Source organism: Nilaparvata lugens, chromosome 6 (assembly GCF_014356525.2).
Source record: "Nilaparvata lugens isolate BPH chromosome 6, ASM1435652v1, whole genome shotgun sequence".
Lineage (NCBI taxonomy): Eukaryota > Metazoa > Arthropoda > Insecta > Hemiptera > Delphacidae > Nilaparvata > Nilaparvata lugens.
This window is the reverse complement of record NC_052509.1, coordinates 14,408,667-14,436,203: the sequence shown is the minus strand read 5'-3', so window position 1 is coordinate 14,436,203 and position 27,537 is coordinate 14,408,667. Positions and strand designations below refer to the sequence as shown.

At 33.3% G+C, this 27,537-nt stretch overlaps 1 protein-coding gene across 2 annotated transcripts; it reads left to right on the top strand.

Moving 5' to 3' along the window:
- Positions 1–1,749: 1,749 nt before the first annotated feature.
- On the top strand, positions 1,750–26,915 carry LOC111051232. Of its 2 annotated transcripts, XM_039430181.1 has the most exons (9): positions 1,750–2,021; positions 2,450–2,534; positions 4,483–4,667; positions 6,294–6,539; positions 8,968–9,206; positions 10,427–10,586; positions 15,940–16,104; positions 18,780–18,890; positions 20,824–26,915. In XM_039430181.1, exons 1-9 carry the CDS (start codon positions 1,948–1,950, stop codon positions 21,035–21,037), a joined length of 1,479 nt encoding a protein of 492 aa, XP_039286115.1. In that variant the 5' UTR covers positions 1,750–1,947; the 3' UTR covers positions 21,038–26,915. The 2 variants fall into 2 exon arrangements, with proteins under 2 accessions (XP_039286115.1, XP_039286116.1); XM_039430182.1 differs by lacking the exon at positions 6,294–6,539 and having other exon boundaries at positions 1,819–2,021; positions 20,824–21,333.
- Positions 26,916–27,537: the final 622 nt, after the last annotated feature.

The window sequence follows — 27,537 nt, the reverse complement described above, 5'->3', positions numbered from 1 at the left end:
GGATTGATGCTGCCTTCGAGGATGGTGAGTCTCTTGCTCTTGCTCTTTGTGATCTGAGCCGAGCCTTTGACTGTGTGGACCATGGCATTCTTCTTAGAAAGCTGAGCTTTTATGGTCTTAGAGACTCTGCCCTTTCCATCTTGGGCTCTTACCTTTCTGGAAGGACTCAGCTTGTCTCCCTCAGTGATGCTGACTCCCGGACACTTCCGGTAACTTTTGGTGTTCCTCAGGGATCGGTGCTGGGGCCTACAATGTTTCTTGTCATGATAAATGACCTCGACGACCACGGTTCCTCTCTGATGTTCGCGGATGATGCATCTCTACTGTCATCGGGTGCTGAGCTTGAGCGGGTTTTGGAGGCATCTGTGGAGCATCTTCAGTCTGCCACTTCATGGTTCCTGGCTAATCGATTCCAGCTGAATGAGGACAAGACCCAAAGGATCATCCGCAGCTTGTCACGTGAGCCGCGTGACCCTCAGAATCCAGTGAAGCTGCTGGGTTTTGTCTTGGACAGCAAACTCAGCTGGAACAGTCATATACAGCAAGTAACCAGTCGACTCTCCCGCATTTGCTTTCTGCTGCTCAAGATGAGGGGCCTGGTGACTGAGAAGTACCTGATAATGATGTATCATGCGCTCTTCCATTGCCACATTACCTATGGCTTGCTTCTGTGGGGTCATTCAGCGGGGGCTGCTGATGTGCTGAGACTGCAAAAGAGGGCTATAAGAATTATAACAGGCAGCGATCATCTTGCCCACTGCAAGCCCATCTTTGCTCGCCTTGGTGTACTGACTGTCTTCAGCCATTACATCCTCCTGTGCTTGGTGTATGTCAAGAAGATACAGCATACTCTAGCTGCCCGTAGTGACATCCACCGCCACAACACCAGGCGCAGTGAGCTGTTGGATATCCCCAGGAGACGCCTCCACCGATCACAGGCCAGTTACAGGATTTCAGCCCTGAAATTCTACAACAAGCTGCCTAATAGTGTGAAGCAATTGGATGAGGCCGCCTTCAGGAGAACCGTCCGGAAGCTACTGTGTGCAAAGGCATACTACAGTGTGAACGAATTTATGAGTGATAATTTGAATTTTTATTGAGAGCATGAGCACTGGATCACTGCCATCTGAACTGTTACAGTTTTTTTTTTCATGTGTTTGTACGTGTTTTGATTTTTTGATGCCATCGATCCCACAATTGTGGGTAATGGATGAAGCTGAAGGTATTAAGGTATAATATCGATTCGATATGGAACTCTAACTAGGAGCCTAGACTCCAAGCCCTACTATGTAGCATTGGTGCTACGTCACGTTGTCATAGCAACCATATAATACGTCACGCCTATTATGAATGAAGTAGGAGTCTTATAAGTACGAGACTCACAATGGTGAAAGAATAGCCAGTCGACTGTCGGCCAGATAGAGGGAGCCACATAACAGTCTGTTAGGCGGTCTGGCCAATTTTTATCCAAATTTGGAAAGATATCTATATGCGTGCTAATAAAAAATAGTATTCACATTTATCGTAATTAATTTTGGGGAGTCTCAGATTCTCAGATTCCCCTTCAGCTTCGCCACTATTGTTCTTCTACCTTTCTCCATTGCCATTATAACGTGGACCCTCACTATACGGTGCTTGGCTGCTTGCATCGACAAACTGGGATGAAAGTATAATCAACTTTGTAGCTGCCCCACCTTGACCCGTTTCTTAGATCGATGAACGTTTCTGTTTTCATTCCCAGTTTACGCTACGGAAGCTGACGGAAGCACTGAACTGCGGAACAGTAATGACAGCTCCCTTGTTTGATCAGATGTTCGTGTTATCGTCAATGTGATATTGATTTTCTGAGCAAATTTGAATATAAACAAGAAACAATGAGCTCTGAAACTTATTTTAAAGTAGTTTTAATCCTTAATTGTGTATAGAAATAGTATAATTTTGCACAAAATGACAGAAATAAGTGATGTTAATCCGCTTCCACCCGGGTGGGATGCAAAATACGATTCTAGAACAGGACGAAGGTAAGTTTTCCTGTTTGTAATGTTGTTGACACTATACCATTCTATTCTGTTTTATTTTATTGTTTCCGATTTTTGCAAACTAACTGTAATTTAATTCGAATCATTCGAAAAACTGCAAAGTCTCATATTTTCTAATCTGATATTTTCTAATCCCATTTTATTTTATATTGTAATATTTTAGGTTATATTTGTATTGTATTTTTTGTTTGGACCGTACTCATGCTTACATTACTATTACGTTTAGCTGTAAATTAGTTTGTATCCAAAAATGAAATAGAAGCATTCTATTGATCCCCTGTTTTGTAGAGAAGTTTACTATGCAACAATCATATTATAACATTGTGCAATTTATTTGCATCCAAAATACAATTCTTGTAGGCTACTCATAAAACCAATGAATTGACATTCATTTTTTATTCTTTTTTCAGATACTTTATAAATTACTTCACAAGAAATACTTCGCTTGATGATCCTCGAGCTAACCAAAAACAGAATGAATACATTCCAATGCAGGTAAGTTGATAATTGAAACTTTACCTCAAGTTATAACAATATTTCGATTATGTACCGTATGTATTATTTTATGTATTATGTCATTTGTGATATAAGGCAGTCACTACATTGCGTTTGTCAAAGTGTTTTTTTTAGATTAGAAAACCTTAATTCATCTTACATTAATGACCAGTTAACTGGATAGGTGGCGTCAAAAAAGCAAGATGGTAGGACAAATTATACTTTCCTTGTAAGCATCAAAATATTCATGCACTAAATAGAATGGATTCCTCTTCAGCCAGATTTCTAAAATCAATAGATATACCCTGTAGGTTTTTCACAATAAAAGACAGGTAGTTGTATAGACGCAATGGCATTTCCAACCAATCAATAAGAATTTTATTTACTGCAAAAAGCATCGTAGATCCCAAGGTAGGGAAGGAGCCATTTCTCTTGTTGGTTCTGCAGCGCGGTTTGTTAATTTCAAGTCTCCTCCTCAGCGTGTGCATGAAGATCAGCCCTCAGCATATGACTGCCCTCGATGTCTTTAAGATGTAGCAGACTATAACTAGACAGTAGGCCTATGTACTAGTTGAATACCGTGGGGATGCCGACTTCAACAAAGATAGGTGTACAGTGAACACGATGCTCTGCTGAATTGATCACTCGAAGTGCTTCCTTCTGGAGCTTCAATACACTCTTGCAACACGCCGCATTCCTCACAGCAGTAGTCCATTTGATCCAGTCTATTACAATCAAAAAGTATTAACTTTTGATTAAATTACCTAACCAAATCATCGCCAATTCCATAATAGTGTACATGCTGTCCCCGATACCCGTCAACTAATAACTACAACGACCACCGTAAAGTAGATTTACACAAGCACCATGAGAGTATGATCACATTGGATGAACATATGTGCAAATCCACGCGAGACCGTGTATGACCACGTTTTATGTCGAATGTTATCTCTTACAAGAATAGCAGCGCACTGTTGCAGTATTTTTATCAAACTTCCTATGATTTCCTTTCTGCTCTTTCTCCCTCACAACCAGCTCACAGACTTTCCAGCTTCTGTAAAAGTGTGAAATCATTTGTAAATATGAGCATTATCTTTTGACAGTAAATGTCCCTCAATAAATAAAATTAAAGGCGGATTCTGACATATCAGATTCAGTGGCCGGCTTAACGAACTTATAATTTTCATGAGTTCTAATTGAACTATTCCCGCTTAGTCTGGCCGATCGAGTATAAAAGAAATTTCCTTAGAATACCAAGGGAAATCTCCCTTTCTCATATGATATATGAGACATATCATATTCAGTGGCCAAAATATATGTCCCTCAATAAATTAAAGGCGGATTCTGATATTCAGTGGCCGGTACAACGAACTTATAATTTCCATGACTTCTAATTGAACTATTCCCGCTTAGTCTGGCCGATCGAGTATAAAAGAAATTTCCTTAGAATACCAAGGGAAATCTCCCTTTCTCATATGATATATGAGACATATCATATTCAGTGGCCAAAATATATGTCCCTCAATAAATTAAAGGCGGATTCTGATATTCAGTGGCCGGTACAACGAACTTATAATTTCCATGACTTCTAATTGAACTATTCCCGCTTAGTCTGGCCGATCGAGTATAAAAGAAATTTCCTTAGAATACCGAGGGAAATCTCCCTTTCTCATATGATATATGAGACATATCATATTCAGTGGCCAAAATGTATGTCCCTCAATAAATTAAAGGCGGATTCTGATATTCAGTGGCCAGTACAACGAACTTATAATTTCCATGACTTCTAATTGAACTATTCCCGCTTAGTCTGGCCGATCGAGTATAAAAGAAATTTCCTTAGAATACTAAGGGAAATCTCCCTTTCTCATATGATAGAAGTAGGTTATCTCACTCAATAAAATCTACTACAAACTTTGTTTAAGAATATTTAACATTTTTGTGCTAGGACTTCAGTCGGCCGAGCGGAATGATGGGTCGCACGATAGGACCCCCCACCATGGGTGCGCCCGCCCTCCAGTACCAGCAGCAGAAGAATGCGGCGGCGGAGACAACCCTCGAGCAGTCTGTGGCTAAGATAAGCGCCATGTTCCCCACTGTCGGCGAAACCCACATCAAGACACTGCTCATCAAGTGAGTTATTCTGGTTGCTATCATCACACTAAAGCCGGGCCTATTCTTTGTGATTATCGTTTCAGTCTTTCTCGGGTACCTAGTATAGTGGTGAGAAAGAATAGTTTTAGTGCCACTATAGTAAACGCAAATTGGTGAGGCGGGTTATAGTGGCACCATTACTGAATGAAGTTGGTACATTTCAAGCTTTAAATTGCATATGTTATTCTAAATATTGGAGATGAGTCAATAATATGATAATTCTAAAATCAGGTTCTATTTATGTTTTAGAGAAAAACAAACAAATACTCGTCACTTGTACAATTACAACGGTTTAGTGAAGGCTTGAACTGGCGCTTAAAATGTTGATGACCATTCCAAATTATTCAGTTATAATAAAATGTAAGACTGAATTTAAAAAATCTTGAAAAAAATAATTTAATATCAGCTATTGGTGTGACACCAAAAGAACTACCTAAGAGGTTGCAACATTTTCTGAGGTTGTCTGAAACTTGATAATAATGAGATGCTCATAATGGGATTAATATCAGCTCTTGGTGTGTTACTAAACAAAATACCTGTAAAATTTTCTGAGGTTGCAAGAAACTTGTTATAGTCATAGTGATAATAAAGAGAGATTTAAGCGCTTTTGAATTGGTTCAATAAATTAGTCAGAATCGATTTCATCAGATCTTGCATTTCATGCAGTGATTTTATTACATGAATGGAAGGGGAAATAATATTTTTTCAACATACAAGGGTAGTCTAACAAGTAGTTAGCCTCACCGCCCAATGGCGCCACTATTGTAAGAGACATTTATTATCGTACATTATTATAGTACATCCTTTTAGACGGCTACTGCCAAAATTTCAGCCATATTAGATTTGAAGTTTTGTTTTTAATGCGTGTGGAGACAAACCTGTCCGCGGAGTTTAGAAGAATGGAAAAAGAACAAAGTCGGTTGTGGTGATTAGGTACTTGTTTTTGGAAGGGGAATTGAGCAGCGAAATCAAACAGCGCATGAATCAAGTGTATCGAGTTGAAAGGAGACCATTATATTTATTTATTCAATGATACACAAAACACAATTCATCAAAATGATTAGGGGAGGACCAACAGGCACAGGCCAAAACTGTTCTTTCCCGAATTTCGATTCATATTCTAGTCCAAAAAGTAGGTTATGTTGAGTAATAAATCGGCACTTTTCCAAAATCTTCATTTTTCTTTTGTATCAAGTACTTGACAGACTGCCCTCGTGTTAGCATAGAATAAGAATAGAGAACCTATGTTTACTCAATGATAATCGTGTACACATTACCTTATGTTAGCCTCACACTCAGCAAAAAATGAATGATTTGTCAGCATGTGGCTGATTTTCAGAAATATAATGTATTCAATAGGTACTTGACTAGTCTTACCCTAATTAACATTAATGTTATATATTTTGCTTGTGAATCGGTTCAGTAAACCAGTCAGTCATCAGATCTGCAAAATATGTCAGATCTACATTAGGTGTCATTAGATCTGTATTAGGTGTGATTAGATTTGCTAAGATCTTCCAGTATACAAATGCATTAATTTTGGGCATTTGCTGAGATCTTTTAATATACAAGTTGGCTTGTGGTATGTGATGTGGTTTGTGTTAGATACCACAACCGCGAAGCCGTGGTGATGAGTGCACTGCAGGTGGAGCATCATCCTGTCACAATGCCGGGGCCATACACACCCCCCATGGGCGCCAGGGGCGTCAGCTGGGGACCCACTGTGCCCAGAGGCACGCCCCCCCTCACGCCCCGCGCCAGCCCTCGTGCCAACATGCTACGTTCCAGCTCTCCGTTCCGGAATACGTCGTCGCCGCCGCGACCCCCGCATTCGCCCAAGATGAAACTGAGGTGACCAATCATCGATAACTGAACGGAATCTTACTGGTTGTTGTCATGTGTTTGGCTGTAGATGCCTTCTCTATATCAGTTTGTATTTTTTCGACCGTAGTTTAATGTATTTACTTTATTGTGGACTGAATAGCTATTTTTGTTAAAACTTCGTCTTTTCCCCTACTTTTTATGTGTTGTCTTTTTAGGTACCTGTTTGTATCCCTATTTGTTATATCCTACCTATTTTGGGTGCTAAGTATTTTAATTATGAGTTTGCGCTCCTATTATAGATATATATTATTTTATATTTTGTCTTACATACTTTGGATACATTTTTTCTTATCAGTTCGTATTCCTGTTTCAGGTATCTATCTTTCATGTCTTACCTATTTTCGATATCAGTTTTTATTATCAGTTTGAGTTCCTATTATGAAAATAATATATTTTTCTTACTCAAGATACCTTCTATGTTATTCATGTATGATTTATTCATATGACATTTTGTGACTCAAAATTATTATATTAACTGTTCCTCTATCAGATGGAGTATTTTTCATGTATTGATGTCTTACCTTTTTTAATTATTCACTTTTCACCGCTATTCTTCGAATAATAGAGTATTATTCTAGACTATTATTTATTTCAAACATTGAAATGACTGTGCTCGAGTACTATTTTCGTTCATTTTAATGTCGTCCATATTTTTCATGAAGTTCATAATTTTTACTTCACTTGTTGTAATTTTCTAAATACTTATTTCTTCTTTTGAATGTGCATGCTTATGGATGTTTTTTTTGTGTAGTTACCAATATTATTGAATGTTTATTTACTTTATTTCTCCAGTCGTGTCAATATGATCGTTCTTATTTATATTTTTTATACTAAGATGCTTGTAATGTTCTTTGCGCAAAACATATTATTGTAAATTCTATGTCTTGCATTTATAGGAACTGTATACTTACCTAGTCCATGGTTTATTTATTCTATAGTTTTCATATTCTTTTATATAAACAATTATTCGTTTTTTCTGTACAAAACCTAGTTGTTCATACTTTATCATACCAATCAGCCTATTTCAAATGAAGATAAAATATTGTATCCTTTATTGATGTTTAAATGTGTGTTTCGAAAGTTGAATCAATGTGTTTCAATTTAGTTGTGTCAATGTGTAGTTAGATATTTCCCAGTAGAAAAAGAATCCATTGTAATCTAGATTCTCATTGATGGTTTCCTAGATATCCTAAATAGATTGATGTTATAAGAATAATTTTGCTTGTTATTATTGTTCCCAATGCATGTTGTTATAATTATGTAAAAATTTTCATTGTGTTAAATACAAATATTTTGATGAACTTGTCTTTTTTGTCTATCTTCCCTTTTATTGATTCCGTGTGATATTTAGTTTTGCCTGCTTCTATTTTAAATATATGAATATGTCTTGTGATTCTATATTAGTTGATTAAACTCATCAGTGTATAGTTCTAGAGTTTTAATCATTTATAGTTGTGCTATGTGTATAAATATAGTTGTTTTTAGAAATGAAGAGTTTGTATTTCTCAATAATAATAGTTCTATATTATATTAATATATTAGCCTTTATTTATCATTGTTCAAGGTCTTTAAGAGAAATAAATTCATAAAAAATGACTAAATAAAACACCATTCTCGTTTCTTGTTTGAATTCTATTATAAAGAAGCTTTTTACAAAGCAGAAACCAAAGAATTATTATTCAACCACATTTAATAATGATAGCATAAGCTATATCAGTTGCGATTTGATAATAACATTCAGCATTGGTTGAATTGAATCTGAAGTTTCAAATTAATAAATAATAGCCAAAGTTTATTTTCTCTATAACAATACAAATACATGCACAAAGTATTACATACAAAGTCAGAAATAACTACACAAATAATAGAACTTTACAGAACTGCTAATTATAGTTTAAAATGAATTTTACTATAACTGGATACTTCTGAGTATTGTTGGTGGCATAACTTACTTGTAGGGCTTATGTGCGGAGTAGCTCAATAACCACTACCTATCATAAAGCTTAGGTTGCCTAACCTCACGGTTAGAAACTGAGCTACACTTTATATACTGTATTTATATCTATGTGTTATTTATAATTATTATTCTCTACTAGCGTTTCAATTTATAATTCAATATCATACTAGTAATTCATAATTTAACTGTAGTATGGTCTTGTAATATATTTGTTCTTATATATTTACGTGATAATGTTCATTTAATTGTCAAAACGAATACAAAATACTCATGTGAGGAATAATTAAATAATTTTTATATTGTAAATAATTTTGCAATAAAAACATAACGTAACTAACCATTAAAATTGAGTTAAATTAGTTGTGTATTATAAATCATTAACTAATTAACCTAACCTTACCTCAACTACCTAACCCAACTGCTGATTGTGTGTATCAGATACCTGAAGAGCGTGTTCCCGGTGGTGGAGGAGACCCTGCTACTGGACACTCTATGCAACTCGGACAACAACGTGCACCGCGCCAGCGAGCAGCTGATGACGATGGGCTTCAACAAGCGGGATACGCCGCCGCCCCGCGTGTCGCTCAAGAGGGGTGACAGTCCGCCAAGATCTGCCCCCGCCACCAATACGCCTCCGCCCCCGCCGCGCATGCGCAGTGTCGAGGAGAAACAGTCCAGTCAGTCAATTTCTCTGTTTTTTTTTTCAATTTTATTATTATTCTATTCTTCCTGAAGTATATGATTTCAAATCAAAGTTTATTCATCAAAAACAATTACAATACAAATAGAATATCATAACATTTAATACAATTAAAACAATGAAGTTTTATGCATTGAATAATTTCTTAATAGGCATACATAATTCATTGAATATACACCCCACTATAAATGATATGTGTTGGGGTATGAGTTATTAATTGCTTGTTGCGTGTTAATTACTATATCGGCACACTGCACAGAAAGCAGCTGTTTTCCAGTCCCTACGTAGATCTGAAAGACATTGATTGCAGACGACTCTCGTCTGACGTAAGAAACAGATTTTTTCCGGCTAAGGCCGGAAAGAGTACCTTTTCCGGCCGCTAACCTTCTCTTTCCTCGGAAAGAGTACCCTTTCCGTACTCAACCTCCCACTTAATTGAACATAATCCTTCAGGTTATTCAAACGAATCAGAATAAAAAATAAAAATACATGGACAATTTCCTGATATTCAGATTACTTCAGATTTGCTAGAGCTATGACCTTCCACTTTTGCTTTCGGAAGTGCTTAATAAACAATTATTCTCATATATATATTGTTTATTTTTCTGTATGGCGAAAAATAGCGTTCGCAACCACGGGCAAAAATGTTTTTCCGGTTCTCAATCTTGAAAATCGATTTCGAGCCGGAAAAGTCTCATTTTTGGCCCTAGGTGCGAAATATACTATTCACAAAATTCATTCAGTGATATAGGATTGAAGTTTTCTATGTAAAAAATATAGGTTCAAGTTACTGTTTCCATTTTCTCTTAGCAACATTTCTTTCTGAAGTCAGTACATTGACCTGTTAAATTTTAACCGTGATTAAATGCCATGAGAAATAATAAATGAATAGTTAATCTATGATATTATAAATGAAAGAATAATATTATAAAGGAAAGAGTCGGCTTATACATGTACGGGATAGCAAATACACACATGACGCATCAACACGTCTCAACTACTGAACTGATTAGCTTGAAATGTTCCATAAAGATTCTGAATTTACCCAGTTGAATTTCAAACACTCAATTGAAAAACAAGAAATTTTTAATTAGATGCTATTTTTAAAAAAATCCTTTATACGAAGGAGTATGATATCAGTTCGGTCCATCATATTGATTCCGTTTCTTGGTAAAAAGAGGCACAATTTTGTTGTAGTGAAAGAACGACTGCACAAGAAGAATCCGGACATCCCAGAGCGAGTGGTGAGCATCGCCCTTGACAGTGTCGACTATGATGAGGAGAAAGCTGCTCAGATACTGGACATGATGCAGGAGGATGACAAGAAGCGAACCGAGACTACGCTCAAAATCATCAGGTAATTAATTCTAACAAATCAACAGCCGATTTCAAAAGAAATTAAATTATATTAAATCACTTGAAATGATTAATTACTTATTGAGTAGAAATTAATTTAAATTGAATTAGATGTAAGATACTTCTTGGCCTTGAGCTCGTTAAAGTAAGTAAATTCGATCAAAATTGATCTAATTACTTAAGTAGAAATTGATTGGAAAGTATTTAGATTCACTAGCAAGTGATTCAATTTTGTTTTTACATTTTCGCCGGTATAACTTGAACTCCATAGAAGATATCATTAGATAAAGACAAAGATAAGATAATCAATTCCAATTATTCCATTACTATAGTGAGGTCCAGGTTATAATGGCAGTATTTAATTAGCAATGGTATTGCTATCCTTGTCTATCATTCAACAAAGCATATAGCGCTCTTTCTTTCTCGCTTTGCTCTGTTGCCAGATTGTCTTTTAACAATGAAGAATTAATAATTAATTAACAAAATATTCTATGGTTCACACAATCAAAAGCTTTGGATAAATCAAGAAATATTGCGGCTGCCTTCTCACCTGAATCTATTAATCTATTAGTCTTTCAACAAGGGATACTATTGCAGTCTTAGTAGATTTCCCTTTCTGGAACCATGCTGTTCATCACATATGAAATTAATTTCTTCCAGGTGCATCAATAACCTATTTAAAACTACTCTTTCAAAAATTTTACTTATTACATTTAGAATACTAATGGGTCTATAATTTTCAACTCTTTCAGAATCACCGCTCTTGAAAATTGGCAAAATTTTTCCTTGTTTCAGATCATCAGGGAAAATACCCTGCTCTAGTGAAGTATTAAGGAGATGCAATAAAGGGTCCAGTAATTCATTTTCACATTCTTTTAAAATTTTGCTTGAGACCCCATCCAATCCTACTGTTTTTTTGTTATTCAAATTTTTTATTATTCTTGACAACTCATCTCTTGATAATGGATGAAATTTAAATACCTTTTCAATTGGCTCAGAATTTTATGTAGTTGTATTATAAGTATTAGTGTTCAGTGACTTTTGGAGATTATATGCAACCTGTTGATAATATTTATTGAAAAAGTTACAAATGTCTATACTATCATCCATATAATTTCCATGTTCATCGATTATCCTAGGGACATTAGTAACTGTATCTTTTGAGCTGCTCTCCTATTTCTATAATTACCTCCCAAACAGCAGAGTTAAAATTGGTACTAGTTGTTAATATTTCAGCTGTTTTCTTACACTTAGCTTTCCTCACTTCTTTTGCATAGTTTTTCTTTAGACATTTGTATTGACCTCACTCGGAACATCCCTCACTAATTTAAATTCCTCATAAGCTCCCCTAACAATATTTCTTTGAGTAAGAATATCTTCAGTTATCCATTCATCTACTTTGTTTAATTTACTTTTTACTTTGACTTTTTTTATCGGACAGCATACACTAATGTGAAATCTTAGAGTATCAATGAATTGCTTATATTTGTAATTTAGGTTACAACTGTTATAAACACTACTCCAATTTTCTTGAAGCAGTTCCTGCTTCAAACAATTTATATTTCCTAGCTCATATTGCAGAATTTCTTTCACAAAAGTTTTTTTTCTGCTTGGATTCTGGCCCTGCAACTTAACATCTAAAATTTGATAGTTATGATCTGATAGATCTGAGCTACCTAACCTGACATTACAACCTCCTATATTTGTGAGGATATTATCAATAATTGTCTGTGAAGTTCGAGTTACTCTTGTATATTCGTGGACCTTAATTTCTAAATTATTCATATAATAATATCTCTAATATCCTCTGTCATTTATCCTGCCTGGCAAAATCAGTATTGAAATCTCCTACTACTATAACATTTGTGAAACGAGCGGTTGTAATTTCCAAAAGTGAATAGAGCAGCTCACAAAATTTTTGCCAGTCTCCATTTGGTGACCTATAGATACCTAACACTGCTACCTCGAATCGATCATCAATTTTTAACCTTAGTCCTGTCACCTCTAAATCCATCTCAACAGAAAATCTCTTAACAAAATCCAGTTCATAAGTTGGGTATGTTAGCATTGCTAGTGAATATACATACACCACCACTTCTATGAGCTATTCTACAAAATTCTGATCTCAGTGAATAGCCTGGAATCCTAACTTGATTTATTTCCTTTATTTTTAAGCCATGCTCTGTGAAAATAACAATGTCAGGATCCTCCTGTTTAAGAAATACTTCTAATCTGTCAATTTTGTTGCGAAGATACTGAATATTTTGATGATAAATACTAAAAACCTTACCATCTTGTGCTACTCTATCTCTAGCATTTGTAGCTATTTCCCTTTCCCTGTTTTGAGCCAATTTACTAAAAAATCGTTATTTGTTTTTTCGACTGTTTTTAAACCAGAGGATTGCAAACGGCTTTCAATCAGCTCTGCCAATCTATTACAAAAGATTACAAAAGATTATAACAAATCAACAGCCGATTTAAATAAAATTATATTAAATCACTTGTAATGATAATTACTTATTGAGTAGAAATTAATCTAAATTCAATTAGATGTAAGATACTTCTTGGCCTTGAGCTCGTTAAAGTAAGTAAATTCGATCAAAATAGATCTAATTACTTCAGTAGAAATTAATTGGAATGTATTTAGATCCACTAGCAAGTGATTCAATTTTTTTTTTACATTTTCGCCGGTATAACTTGAACTCCATAGAAGATATCATTAGATAAAGACAGAGATAAGATGATCAATTCCAATCATTCCATTACTATAGTTTGGTCCAGGTTATAATGGCAGTATATTTAATTAGCAATGGTATTGATATCCTTGTCTATCATTCAACAAAACGTATAGCGCTATCTCTTTCTTGGTCTGCTCTGTGGCCAGATCGCCTTTTACCACTGTAGAATTAATAATTAATTAACAAAATATTTCATCTTAAACATCAATAAACCTGTATCAGCTACCGCCTGTAGAAGGCATTGACAAGACAGAGGTTCGGCAACGTTTTTCTGCTATCTTTCTCCAATACTATTATAACGTGGATCTCACTATAAAATGATTATTATCAAATGATTATTATAAATTGTTATACAATATTAAACTGTGCAGGCTTTATGTAAGTCTGCTTCTTTGAGTCTGCTAGATCATTCTACTGTGACTGGTAGTGTATATTAATTTTTTTATCACAGAAAAAGGGCTGAAGAAACAAGACGGGACCGCCGAAAACAATGGATGGACAGATAGAAATTCTAGTGACCCTTCAGTGGTTGCCTATTTTTATTAAATTTCGACATTTTTGTTGTCTATTTTTAAGGTTTCCACTCTGAGGAATATTTTGGTGGACCAATATGATAATTATTATTAAACGAGATCCAAATTAAATGCTGTACATTAAATATGTGGGCCAATCTGGTTACTTGAAGGCAATTTCAGCTGTAAACCAATGGTAGCATACAGTGATTTGAAAACAAACATTACTATCGATGATTAGTACAAATCTAGTCAAACGTACGTGGTGTGTAAAGCCCACATCGATACTTGGACGTACATTTGTTTGCCGTCCTTATAAATTCTACGATATTGAATGAACTTGACAAACACATGATACACATAATATGTTTGCCAAGTTGTGCTCAATCTAATAGAATTTGAAAGGACGTCAAAAAATTGTACGTTCAATAAGTATGGAGTTGTATGTAACTCAAATTGGTCTGTATACAGCTTGTGAGCAAGCTGAGTTTCATCAAGTGAACCATTGGGAATACAATTACATGTATTGGATTACTGACTTTGATTCAATAATTGTATAGAAAATACAAGTACAGATGTAAGGTGCAAAGTAATAGATAAGTTGGTGCTACCAGCTACCAGCTGAATTGCCTTCAAGAAACCACATGGGGCCACTAATGAGAGTAATGAAGCGGAATCAGAAGACAATAAAGAGAGTTAGAGGATGAACCTTTTTGGAACAATAGCCCAGTGTTCAGGTAGCGCGGCCCCGTCTCGTTTCTTTTACCTCATAAAAATCTCACAAGAGAGAAAATTGATCCATTCTTTGAACACTTGATTTACTGAGACAATAACTAGTAGTTCTGTGAACAGTAGACCTCACGCAGTATTCTCATCCACAAGTACTTGATTGAAACTATAGATCTTATGGAAATACAGCAATAGCCTGGCTTCTCCACACATCTGTGTAATCACTTGTCAGCTGATTTATGATGAATAATTCTATAGTCTGATTTTTACTCTAATATTGGCGTATGAAGGAGGCTTCTTTTTCCTTTTATATTATCCTTGAAATGCAAAAATTCCAAAAACCTTGTATATACGTCGACGCGGAATTGAAAAATGAACATACCTGTCAAATTTCATGAAAATCTATTACCGCGTTTCGCCGTAAATGCGCAACATATAAACATTTAAACATTAAGAGAAATGCCAACCCGTCAACTTGAATCTTAGACCTCACTTCGCTCGGTCAATTATTTTATACATTCATAATAGTACTATCGATTTAATAAAAATCATAATTATAGTTTTGTCTCAGCCTCTGTCTGTTGTACTGAACTTACCTCTAGAACACTGAACTGATCACATTCCAAGTTAGTTCTACCCATGATTCAAATAGCGTCTCCTTAATAGCTGGTTTCAGATATACTGTATATGCTTCCTCGTCTATTGTTGATTATCATATTTCCATATTCATAGTCACAATCAAGTACAGTGCATTTGGTAGAAGGACTTTCATTTCTAAGGCAAGTTTTTGATCAATCAACTTTGTTCTACAGATTTAATGTCCGGTCCAATTTTATTCCACAACAGAACGTTGAAAACTGTAGACAGTATTATTACGTTTTATTATCACAGTATTTTTACTTTGATGTATCTGATGAGGTTTCTTGAATTGGAATTCCTTATTTTCTCAGTATCGTTCCAATCAGTATTCCAAATTTATTATGCACAGTTCTTGTTTTGTTTACCTCTTGATATATTCACATATCCACCTTTCACATAATATAACAAATTCTCTTAATAGATCATCATCTCTATCAGTAACATTTCAATCAGTTTTCCAAATTCATTACACACAGTTCTTGTAGTGTTCGACTCTTGAATTTATTTACATATCCACCCAATGCACAGTCTTTAAAATATTCAATTAGTTCTCTAAATTAATTCTACACAGTTAATGGTTTGTTTGTCTCTTGAATATATTTACATATTCATGTAATACATTATCTTTAAAATGTTCTAAATAGATCATCATCTTTACCCAACACTTGACCAATACACTATTCACATCACAATACTGTATTTACATAGTGTATAAATTGCTTAATTGTGTTTGCAGCGAGCCGAAAGATGAGGAGGTGAAAGCAGTGCCCATCGATATGCCTCACATCCCAGTGCAGCTGACGAGCGCCAGTGCTACCAACGAAGCAATCCCACCAAAGAGCATTCAAACTGCCAACAATAATAACCACAGAAGATGCAAGGGCAAGAAGGAGTCACCCAAGTGAGTTGCAAAAATGCTTTTTAAAATGAAATAGCTTTAGTGTTTACAAGTTTGTGTTTCTTGAATGGTTCCAAATTTTATTTAAAAAAAAAAGGCTACTACACTGTTACAATGTTGAGCCTATTTCTTTAAATTGCTTCAATATGGAGCTCATATAATGACGTGACGGCATCAGCCAATGGGAGCTTGTTGTGGGCGTGGCCTTGTTCTAGGCAACTGTAGTCTAGTGTACTCGCACGGGATTGGTCAATCATGGTCCTGTAGAAACGATTTATTTGTACACTAGTTCGGGCCTAAGACTCCTATTCGTTACAAGTGGTAATTGAGTGGAATATTTCTAATCAATCTATTAATGCAAGCCGTCTAAATTCAAAATTTATAGTTTTCATGTTTATTTTGGACTAAAATTTTATAAAAACTGTACACGTGAAACTCTAACCTTATCTTGGACTTTGTCACCTATAAATTTGGAAGAAAAATAGCACAAGGACTACCTTATTATTTTATCTACCAGTGTTATTACATTAGTGTCATTTGCATTGTAAATAAAATAAATAAATAAAAATGATTGATTGAAACTAACGTGTTTTCACAGAGTCCTACTAGAAACTTATAATAGTTGTAAAGTTTGTTTGCAATTATGCATCAGTTCAAAAATGTTTTTTGTTAAATAATAAATCAATTCAAAGTACTGGAACTTTGTAATAATTGAAGTATGTATGCAATCATGCATCAGTTCAAAAATGTTTTATGTTAAATAATGAATCAATTTAATTTGTTTGGAGCTACTTATCTTATAAAATTGAATAGTGAATTCTATTTCTGCCATAAAAATCAATATTATGATTTCAATATACGTTATGTATAACTGCCATTAGTTATTTAAATGAAAATAAAATAACTTAACTAATATTCTAATGAGTTTTAGGAAAAAACTAAAAACAAGATACAAGCAAAATAGTAGAAAACCTTGAAAATATGAAACTTAGTGTAGCAAATAAAAGAAAAAGAAAGACATGTAAACTATAGTATGTAACTAATACTGAAGAATTCAAAAAGAAAAGAAAAGAGAATAATGGGAAACTTTGCATACATGAAACTTATAGTTAAAAACACTAATATATTATGTAAAGATAATAATTATGTTAGTAGGACAACAACTATTGGCATGAACTTATTGTAGGAATAAGAGCAGTTAAACTGGAAACACCAATAGTATAAACTAAAATGATATGGACTATGAAGCAACAATATTACCAAAATAGTTCCCAAAGATAATTCCACTGTGGCCATCCAGATCAAAGACACAACAATCGCCTACCAATGACAGCAGGCCATAAAGCCAAAAACCAGAAGGCATAGAAAAAACAGAACCATACCAAATACATAGGAAAGGAAAAAAGAAAAAAATGACTAAAAAAGACAAAACTCAACAAACATAAATCTTATTCAAATCCCGCCTGAACACATTGTCTGAATAAAAAAAAAAATCTAATACATTATTAATCCTATTGTATAATCGAAGAGACCTAACCAGAGGAGCATTGTAGTCACTAACCGTTCTACTTCTGATAATATCAAAGGTGGGATGATTTCTGGAATTGAACGCAGGAACATGGAATCTGATCAACGAGAGCAGCGAAGGAGAAGAAAATCGACCCCTTAACAGACCATAAATGAAAATCAATGAGTCTCTCTCCCGTCGTAATCTCAATGATGCAAAGTGAAAGGTACCTCTCAAACGGTCTGTAGGAAAACCCAAAGGACAGGATTGGCCGAAGCTCTTGTAATAGAGAAACCTCAAAAACTTGTTCTGAACTACCTCAAGACCATGATACACAAATCAGTATAAGGGCTCCAAATCACAGAGCAATATTCCAACACACTCCGGACCAATGACACATAAACAGTACATATTGCATCAAGGCTATTGAAGTTAGCTGTATTCCTCATAACAAAACCTAGCATTTTATTGGCTCTAGCTATGCTATAATCTATGTGCACTGAGAACCTGAGACAGCTATCAAAGATTACACCCAAATCCTTACATGAATCGATTCTTTCCAGATTCATACCATGTACTTCATAAGAAAAGTTCACCTTCAAAGTCTTTCTAGAGAAAGAGAAACACTTGCACTTTTTAACATTCAAGTCGAGTCCATTGATCGAAGACCATCTAGCCAATCTGTCAAGATCTTGCTGCAACAAATTACAGTCATTAGAGGTAGTAATCTCCATGTAGAGTTTTACATCATCAGCAAAAATCAAACATTTTTCTTTCTTCAACTGGAGAGGCAGTTCATTTACCAACTTTTTCCAATGAATCCAATTAAACTAAAGAATCGTTAGAGTTGGAGATCATTGTTTGGTGCCGGCGAAGTTCTCAAGTGATGTACAAAGTGTTCATCAAGTATGTACCAAGCTGTTTAACTTTATGAACTATTTCAGTCTGATGTGGTGCCTGTATCTTATTCCAGTGTACTCCTTATTATTCTGAGCTATCGTTAACTATTTGAAATGACAAATTTGATTTGATTACAGTACTGTCGGATGTGTTAATAGTTTGAAACAAAACTGTGCACAAAAGACAAAATTTCTAAATGTATCATGCTTGGTTTATTACCGAATGGTTTGAATATGATTTTTACTTAATTTCATTCTGTGTTTGATTTCAGGATGAACAAGGAGTTTTCTCCAAGTGAGAACAAGTATCATTCACAACTGTTGTCCAAACCATGTGGTGCCAATCCCACCTTAACAAATGGTCCCAACAACGATATTCTCTTGTAAGTGTTCAATCCAATCTCAATTATAATGATTATATTAGAATATGACGATAATGCTTGTAACATAACATCTCGTAACTACATTCATAATCTTTGACTCAAATTTGGTTTCAGAGTTAACAAGTAGCACCTTGATTTCATCATATTATAATAATTATAGGCTACTCATTTATCAAGGTACACAAAATAGCACTTACTCTTTTTATTTTCTCTAGTTATACATAAAACGTATTTCCTATTCGTGCATTATTATGATTTTTTATATAAAAGTATTATAATAGCTGTTCGCTCTCCTCCCGGCTTTTTCAGCATTAATGAATTATTATTTGGTTCCTTCAGAGAAATTCTGTTCATCTGAACTAACATCCAACTCATTCTTTGAAAACCCTCAGGGCCTTATGTACCATCTGAGTTTAATGATAATGTAAGATTAATTGTAGGTATAGTAGCATTCATTATATTTAGTTTTTATCTTTCTATCTATCTATCTATTTATTCATTTATTTAATCATTCACAATTACACAACTTACATTGTGAAAGACTTAGGGCCGGTTTCCGAGCTCGGGATTTAGCTAAGCTCTAGACTTTGAACAGCTGGAGTCAGAGCTGGCTTTCCGAAATGGGGCGTAGTCGCAGTCATAGTCAAAGTCACGCTTAAATTAAATTTTGAAAAACTAGAAAATTAAACACAAAATAAAATAAGGAGAAAATAGTGTGAAGTTTCAGCTATTTTGAATTATTTAGAAATGCTTCATTTCGTCATGGAAAAAAATTTCCAATTATAGAAATGAGAAAATAAATATTTATTTTGCTGCAACTATTTACTGCGACTACGCCCCGTTTTGGAAAGTCAATTTTCTGACTCCAGCTGCTTAAAGTCCAGAACTTACCTAAATCCTGAGCTCTAAAACCGGCCCTAAATGTGTTTCATTCCGGGTTTAAACGAGCAGTCGATCTATCTCCGTTCAAACTTTGATAGTGCAAGTGGCTTCAAAATACAACCATTGTATTGTACTGTACTATTTTCAATCTTGTCACATTAAATTATAATACTTTTCAATCTATTCACTTACTTTTCATTAATTTTCAATTATTTTGCTTGTTGTAAATCTAAATTAGTTGTTTTACTTCTTTTCAGGGTAAAGTCTCAACAAGTATTAATAATGAAGGGTGCTGCTCCCTAACTTTTCATTTGAATCTGTCTTTTCAGAGGAAGAAATGAAGTAGGATTAGAGTACGGATAGGTTTCCATGAAGATGTTTGAAAAATCTTGATTTCTGAATCGCATGTTTTCTTTTTCCCATTAATTTCTATTTTTTATCATTTTCCCATTTCTTAGGCCCCGTATGCACAATCTCAGTCCAATTGGAGATAGATCAGTCAGTGGTTTAAACCCGTAATGAAACACAGCATAATAAATATGACCATGCCTTCATCTAAACCCAGTTAAGCGTTAAACGTAGATGGGGCATAAATGGTCCTTAATCACCTATAGACTGTTGATGATCTCTGGATGGAAAGGAGAGATAAAACATGCGATTGGTTGGTATAAAAGTAATGACTAATATCAGTTAATAATAACATGGTAGTGACGCACCATTATGCTATGCTTATTTCATACTACTTATTATATAATTATTTCAGCTATTATTAACTGATATTAATAATTTATCTTATACTCACACAAGCGTAAACTTTATGTTTTGTCTCTCCTTTCGATGAACAGACCGTAGTCACTGAATTATTTCCATTTTTTAGTACTTGAATTACGACATAGCAGTCTGATTTTTATGATTAAAATCTAATAGTTTTAATCATAAAAATCAGACTACTATGTTGTAATTCAAGCAAGTATTGAAAAGTAATCATCAACAAACAGTTCGTAATGGAAAGTGAAATTAAAGAGTGAATTATTTTGTTGTGTTTTGGCAGGCCGGACTACGCGACATGGACAGGGCCCAACCAGGAGCTTGCCCAAGGGCCCGACAGAACCCTGCTGGGCGCAAATAGCCGCGTGAAGCCCCGAGGGCCCGACCTGTCCCTTCGCAAAGGACCGATCAAGGGCCTCGCCAAGGGCAGTATCTACTCGAGACTTGTCTCTTCAACCAACGCGGCCAACACTCAGAAGGAGGCAAAAACCAAGTAGCATTCAGTGTGTGCTATTCTATAATCACACAATACTACGATCCAAATTATATGATTGTATAAATAGATAAAGTACTATATGATCTGTCAGCGATACAACCATGTGATAATAATAAAATTGAAACGTATGATGTTCAAACTGAACAACAATCATTTGCATGTGTGCAGAGTGTAATATTGGAATCAGTTTTCAAACTTTACAATATTCATAGATACTTTTTTGGGTGAAATTTACGCACGGCAATCTGAAAAAAACTCACTGGCTCTTTTGGACCATGCAAAATTTGCAATATTTTTGTACTATATAGTACCTACTACAGTTACTTTAGAAGACAGTAACTGTAGTGCCTACTTATAAAATCAGGCCACACAACTGTAGCTTGTTGTTGTAAATGGAGCTTTTTCTCTTATTCATTTTCTATTCACGACTTCAGCCGGGACCGACAGTCAGCGTGTCCATTCGATAACATGGGAGTGACCTGGTCAAAAACTTTTGGTGATGAGCGGGTTTTGAACCGTGGATTTCTAGGCTGCTATGCAATCATTATCCACTAGACCACGTATCACTCCTATTCAAATTACACTCTGCACATTTTGCAACCTTGTACTAAATCTTATATATTTTTCTAGTGAAATTTATAACAATTATAATGTGGCCCTCCATTGGAAAATTTATCTAACTTATTAGGTAAAAATGGTTGAGTTCTGTATGAATTCCAATAAATGAGTGTCTAAGCCAAAATTCATTAGTGCAAAGTAGGTTGTAAATTCAAAATTGATTCACAAGTAATTAAAAGCAATTAAATATTCTATCTCAATAGAGATGGATAAAACATAATTCAATAATTCGGTATTAATTAAATGTGTGATTGTCAGTATTGGTGATGTAGTGTGTGTGTGTCATTGTTAGTGTTAGTTATAGTCAGTGTTTGAAAATAGAGCATAGAAAATAAATCCAGTGGTTTTCTTCATATTTTTGTTGAAAAATTCACTCATTGTAACCACGATTGTACTAGTTTGTTTGGATTTGGATTATCATTCAAACATTCTCATTTGAAAAAGTATCAACATATCAAACTACATACGATCAATCATGAAAATAATCAATTTATGATAATTATTCTTCAATTATATGATATTATCTATTCTATTATATTTTCATAGTACATATATTCGTACTACATATTTTATGTCTATTCATATCCTCTATTTATAATATTCGTAATCCTATATTTAAATCACAACATTATGTTGTAAGTTGTTCTATTTGTTATGTATATTTTTCAATTCAATATTAGGTTTTTACCTTCATATATTAGAATTCTCTCACCACATTATTGTTATACTTTTCGATTGAATCATTATTAGATTATTTTTTAGAGAACTGAAAACGCCATTAATATAAAATTCTGTAAAATATTGAGCATTCCCATCTTCAGTACAAAAATAAAAGGTCTTGTCAATTCAGACGTAGTTTTAGGAAAAATTCAGTAATTCGAAAAAATCAGTTATTACCATAAATTGACTAACATTTTATAATTAGTCAAAAAGTCTAAACCAATTTTTAACAATCTCTTTCGTTAACACTATATGTTTGTAGAATCTCTGTATAATTCAATTTCTTTAACTTTTGTCTCGAACAATTTTTCCCGTTCGTTCTTTGTTATTTATTCTGTTATTTGTTCAGTTGGAACTTCATATAAATAGTTTATTTACTCTACCAATATGTTCATTTTATGTGCAATCTCATAAAGTTACTTTTACATCTAATTAGTTACCAATAAACGTTTCCATAGCTTTACAATTCAAGCTAAAAATGAGGTTTTAGTTATATTTTGAGGCAGTTATATTCCACTGCATATTGTTATCAATGTTTGAGTTAAGTTTTGTTATTTTCATAATGTAACAGTTGGAAACAAATTTAATTGAAAAATAAATTTATTATCCAGACAAGAATTATAATTCGACAAAAATTCTGTTGAACGAATGATGAAATTATAGTAAAACTTGAATTTCAAAAACACTTATGGAGTGTAAATGCACTTAAATTGGTAGTTACGATCGTTTCGACCTGTTGTTGGTCATCATCAAACTGTAGGAATTTACTATAATGTTAGTAATTTACTCTACAATGTAAGTGCGTTTTCACTCCATAAGTGTTATTAAAATTCAAGTTTAAATTTAATAGTGAAAAAGTATGGATATGCAACTCAGAAATTATAATACTTCACATGTAATGATGTAATTAATTGTAATGAAACATCTATACAACATTATGAAGAGAAAATATCATAACCATAAACCTGTCTAGGTACAAAAGAATTTCTTTCAAGTCCAAAATTGAATTGAAAATCTTCAAGTTATTTTCATGTACAAGAATAGATCCACTTTTGCATTTATTTATTTTATATAATTAGGAGTATTTATGTAGATTATTTAATGTTTTATTGATAATTTATTAAAAATATCGGATAATTTATCAAACTAGGGGTTCTATCACTTATTAACAGTATATTGAATGATTATGTAGGAGAAGAACAACTTCCTATCTTTTAAATTAATTTTGTTATTGTATTTCGCAATGACTATTTACTTGATATTGTCAGATACTAGTAGAGTTTCATCACTTCAGTGTTGTTGATAGGCAAAATATATTAGATTTTTAATCATTATTTCAAATTACTTTCTCTCAATTTCAAATGAATTCATTGTTTTCCTGTGACCAGATAGAAATGGCCACCATTCATCCTCCAATCCCACAAGACGTAGTTTTTTAAAGGAAAATTTCAATTTGTTTCTAATTATCAAAGTTTAAAATAGTACATATTACACCCAAATCGATATCAACAAACTGTTTCTAAATCTATCTACATTCCAATAAGTCTTAATTTTTATTTTCAAGTTTCTAAATGGTATCTACATTCCAGTTACTCTTAATTTTTATTTTTAATCATTATGCAATAATTATTCAATGCTACTTATCCACTCTCATGGTATTCTCTACAACTATATTTTTAAAATTGGATTATAAATTTAACATCCTAGTTGCTTTAAATCTTTAACTTTTAATTCAAATGAATCCCCTCCGAATCTAGACTTCCTATCTCCTTTATTTCTATTGAAAAAACGGATATTTTAAAACTTGTACCTACTGCTATATTTCAAGTAATTCCGTCCTGTGCCGTCCTATCTCTCCCATATATTGCTCATCCATTGTAAATGTAGGTCTTGATTCATTCAAGATTTGTTCTGATTCAAAATATCAAATGTATTTGATCAGATTATAGGAAGTAGTTTTCATTTTTCAAAATTGCAAATGCAAAAAAGGAAAAAAGATAAATAAATGTAAATCTCAAATACATCAATTAAATAAAATAATTTCACATTTCCTCATTTTAAATAAAGAATCCAATAATAATTTAATAGCTTATCAGAATTTTAATCTGAGGATTCTAACAATAGGGCCTACGTGGATCATTATATAATGTACTCTTCTGATCTTAGTTATATAAATTATTTTTACTTTTAGAATCGATATCTTGTACTGTATTAATGTAAATCCACTGTATTTGACTGTAGTGGCTCCCATTTTATACTATACTATATCGTTCGGTTCTATTCATATGCGAAACAAATGCATTCCAAAGTTTGAAGTCCACTTTTGACTTAAACTAGAGATTAATTAACTAGTTATGCTAGTAATTTATAATTAACGTTTGAATTATTACCTATTAGAAATTGAAGCTTCTATGATGTATCAAATTAGTAAAGAAATTCCTAAATCAGATTTATGAGTTTACAGGTATTTTATAGATTTTTTTGAATTTTCATTCTACTTCAGCTCTGTAAAATGTTTGGAAAGATTTCTTGAAATCCCATTTTTTGCTATTAATAGTGAAACCTTGTCTTGCTAGATTCCAAGATTATACCTTCCAGATTCATTCTAATGACAGTATAATTTCCTTTTATAATTACCCATTGTCGAAATAAATAGTTTTAATCATTCCATGTATCTTAATTACATATGGCCAAAATAAATACTTTTCAATCATTCCATGACATGTATTCGGCAATTCCCTTCATTACAAGGCAGTTTATGTTCACAAGATTGAGAGTTTCAAATATTGCAGACTGCACAGGACGAGACAAGAAACTTCAAAAATTGAATGTAGAAAATTAAGGAATTTTATATCACAGCAAAGATTTATTCGATATAAATCTATTGGACTCAAATATCTGAAGTATTTATGATTGGTCAAGAGGTGACTACTACCCACAATGGGTGATCTTTAAATTTGAACATTTCACTATAACTAAGTCTCCAACTGTTCACTCTGTGATGGAAATCTCACCTTGTTAGATATATTAACAACGACTCCAAATTGCTATTCTAAATTAATTACAGATACAGATAATACGTAATAGTTTAAGAATAAATTAGATGTATCTAGCAACTTACTTGTAATATAAATTTTAAGACCTGTGTTCAAGGAATGAGGTTCAGAAAAGTATAAATTTCCAAGCAAGCTCCATCTGAAATGTTTGCGATTCAACATGAGTAATGTCATTCAACAATCGGAAAATTACCTTTGAAATTGATGAAGATAATGAATGAAAACGTGAATTATACTCTGAGATGCGGGTTCATAAGTCATAATTATGAACCAAATAGAAATGTTGTACTTTTCTGATTAGATTGAAGGTTAGTGTCAGTTATTCTACGAGTCATTTTTGGAACTTTTAATTAGACAAGTAATTTACATTACAGATTATTTAATTAGATTAGTAAGTTAAACTAATGTTCGAAATCCAGGAAAGTTGAGAGGGTGCTTTCTAATTAGATACTTTAATGTGTGGTTTGAAATGATGTCTTAGTGAACTAGTTGTAAGTACATGTTACCTGTTTGATAAATTTAGTAAAATTAGCCATAAAAATTGCTCATTGGTAATGTTGTACCTATAATTCCCATTCATAAATGTTGGTAGCTATGATTGGTAGAAAAATGTCATAATTAGTAAAATTACAGATAGAAATTAAAGTAGCCAACCATTATAGAACATTTTGAATATTGTTTTCAGATTTAACATAAATTCATATTATTTTTCTACACCACACATCAATATATTATGTTTCAGTTGGAATCGATGGACAAAAAGCTAGGAAGATTACAAATGAATAATTTCCCTAGGTTGTTGTGACTTCTCACTTGTGATTGTTAACATTGAATACCATTTTAATCTAAAGACAGCAGGTGAAAAATTATGGTAAGAACTGAATGTTCTTATGTATAAAAGAACTCTTTATTAGTTGTAAAAGAGTTGGTCTTGCATAATAAATGAATATAATAATTATTGGAAAATGAGTTGCTTGTACTAAATTAAAATTCATAAGATCAATTAATATAGTTGTACCAAGTAGGCTATGATTATTTGATAGAGTATCAATTTCAAAATATATTTCATCAGCTTGAGACAAGGTATGAAGTGAGAGCTTGATGGTATTAAATATTGAAAATGATTGTGTTCTCTCATTTATTTTTTAAATTGTTGTAAGGCATTGAGGTTCGAAAGAAGTTTATTTATCATGTAATATTTTTGTTGCCTGAATCCCCGGAAAATTCCAGAAAAAAGAATCCTATCTTGTGGGAGAAATTTAGAGAATCCATGTGAGAATTGTTCAAAATCTGAATGATTAAATTTTGAGAATTATGTGCTTATAAGTTTTCTGACAAAAAAAAAACAATAAACACGATCTTAAACTAGTTACCTTTTACCGCATGTGTGTAATATGGTTGTTGGAAAAATTATGTGTCATATCATCATTGTTATATTTTGTAGTTCTTAGTTTACAAAAGACCATTAAACCAGTGATTGCGAATTATGAGTTTTTTTATGTTTGGAAAAATTTGATGCAAACTCTAGTTAACCTCCACCCCCCCTACCGTCTTTATGAACGCTTTGTTCGATACATTGATATTTACATGATTTTGAAAAGAAAAATAACATTTATCCAACTATTGCTTGAATATATTTATCCTCAACTTGAGACAAACTGAATTCTTATTAATATGAGGTTCATTTTTGGAAATCTGAACATTTGCTCAGTCTTCAATATTATTGTTTACCAAATAAATTTGATGTAGCAGATACTTGACTAATCTGATAAGTCTAAATTAATTTGTCCAATCAAGACTCATTTTTAAATACTGTTGAATTTAGAATTGAAAAAAGTTCAAGATGAACGAGATACAACAACCAAGCTTCTTCGACCAAGTTAATCTGTCCAAGAGGTTGTTGATTGGGTTTAATTATTTTGAAAAAATGAATGTTTTAATTGGGTAGGCCTATAACTTTCAAATGGTGATTTTATCCATGATTGAGGAAATCTGAGAGGATACATTTTACCACAACATCTCCTCATTTTGATTTTTCCAACTATATTATCTTATCAGAAAATGAGAATTATTTTAGAATAAGAATTTTGTAATTAATGGGTAGAAA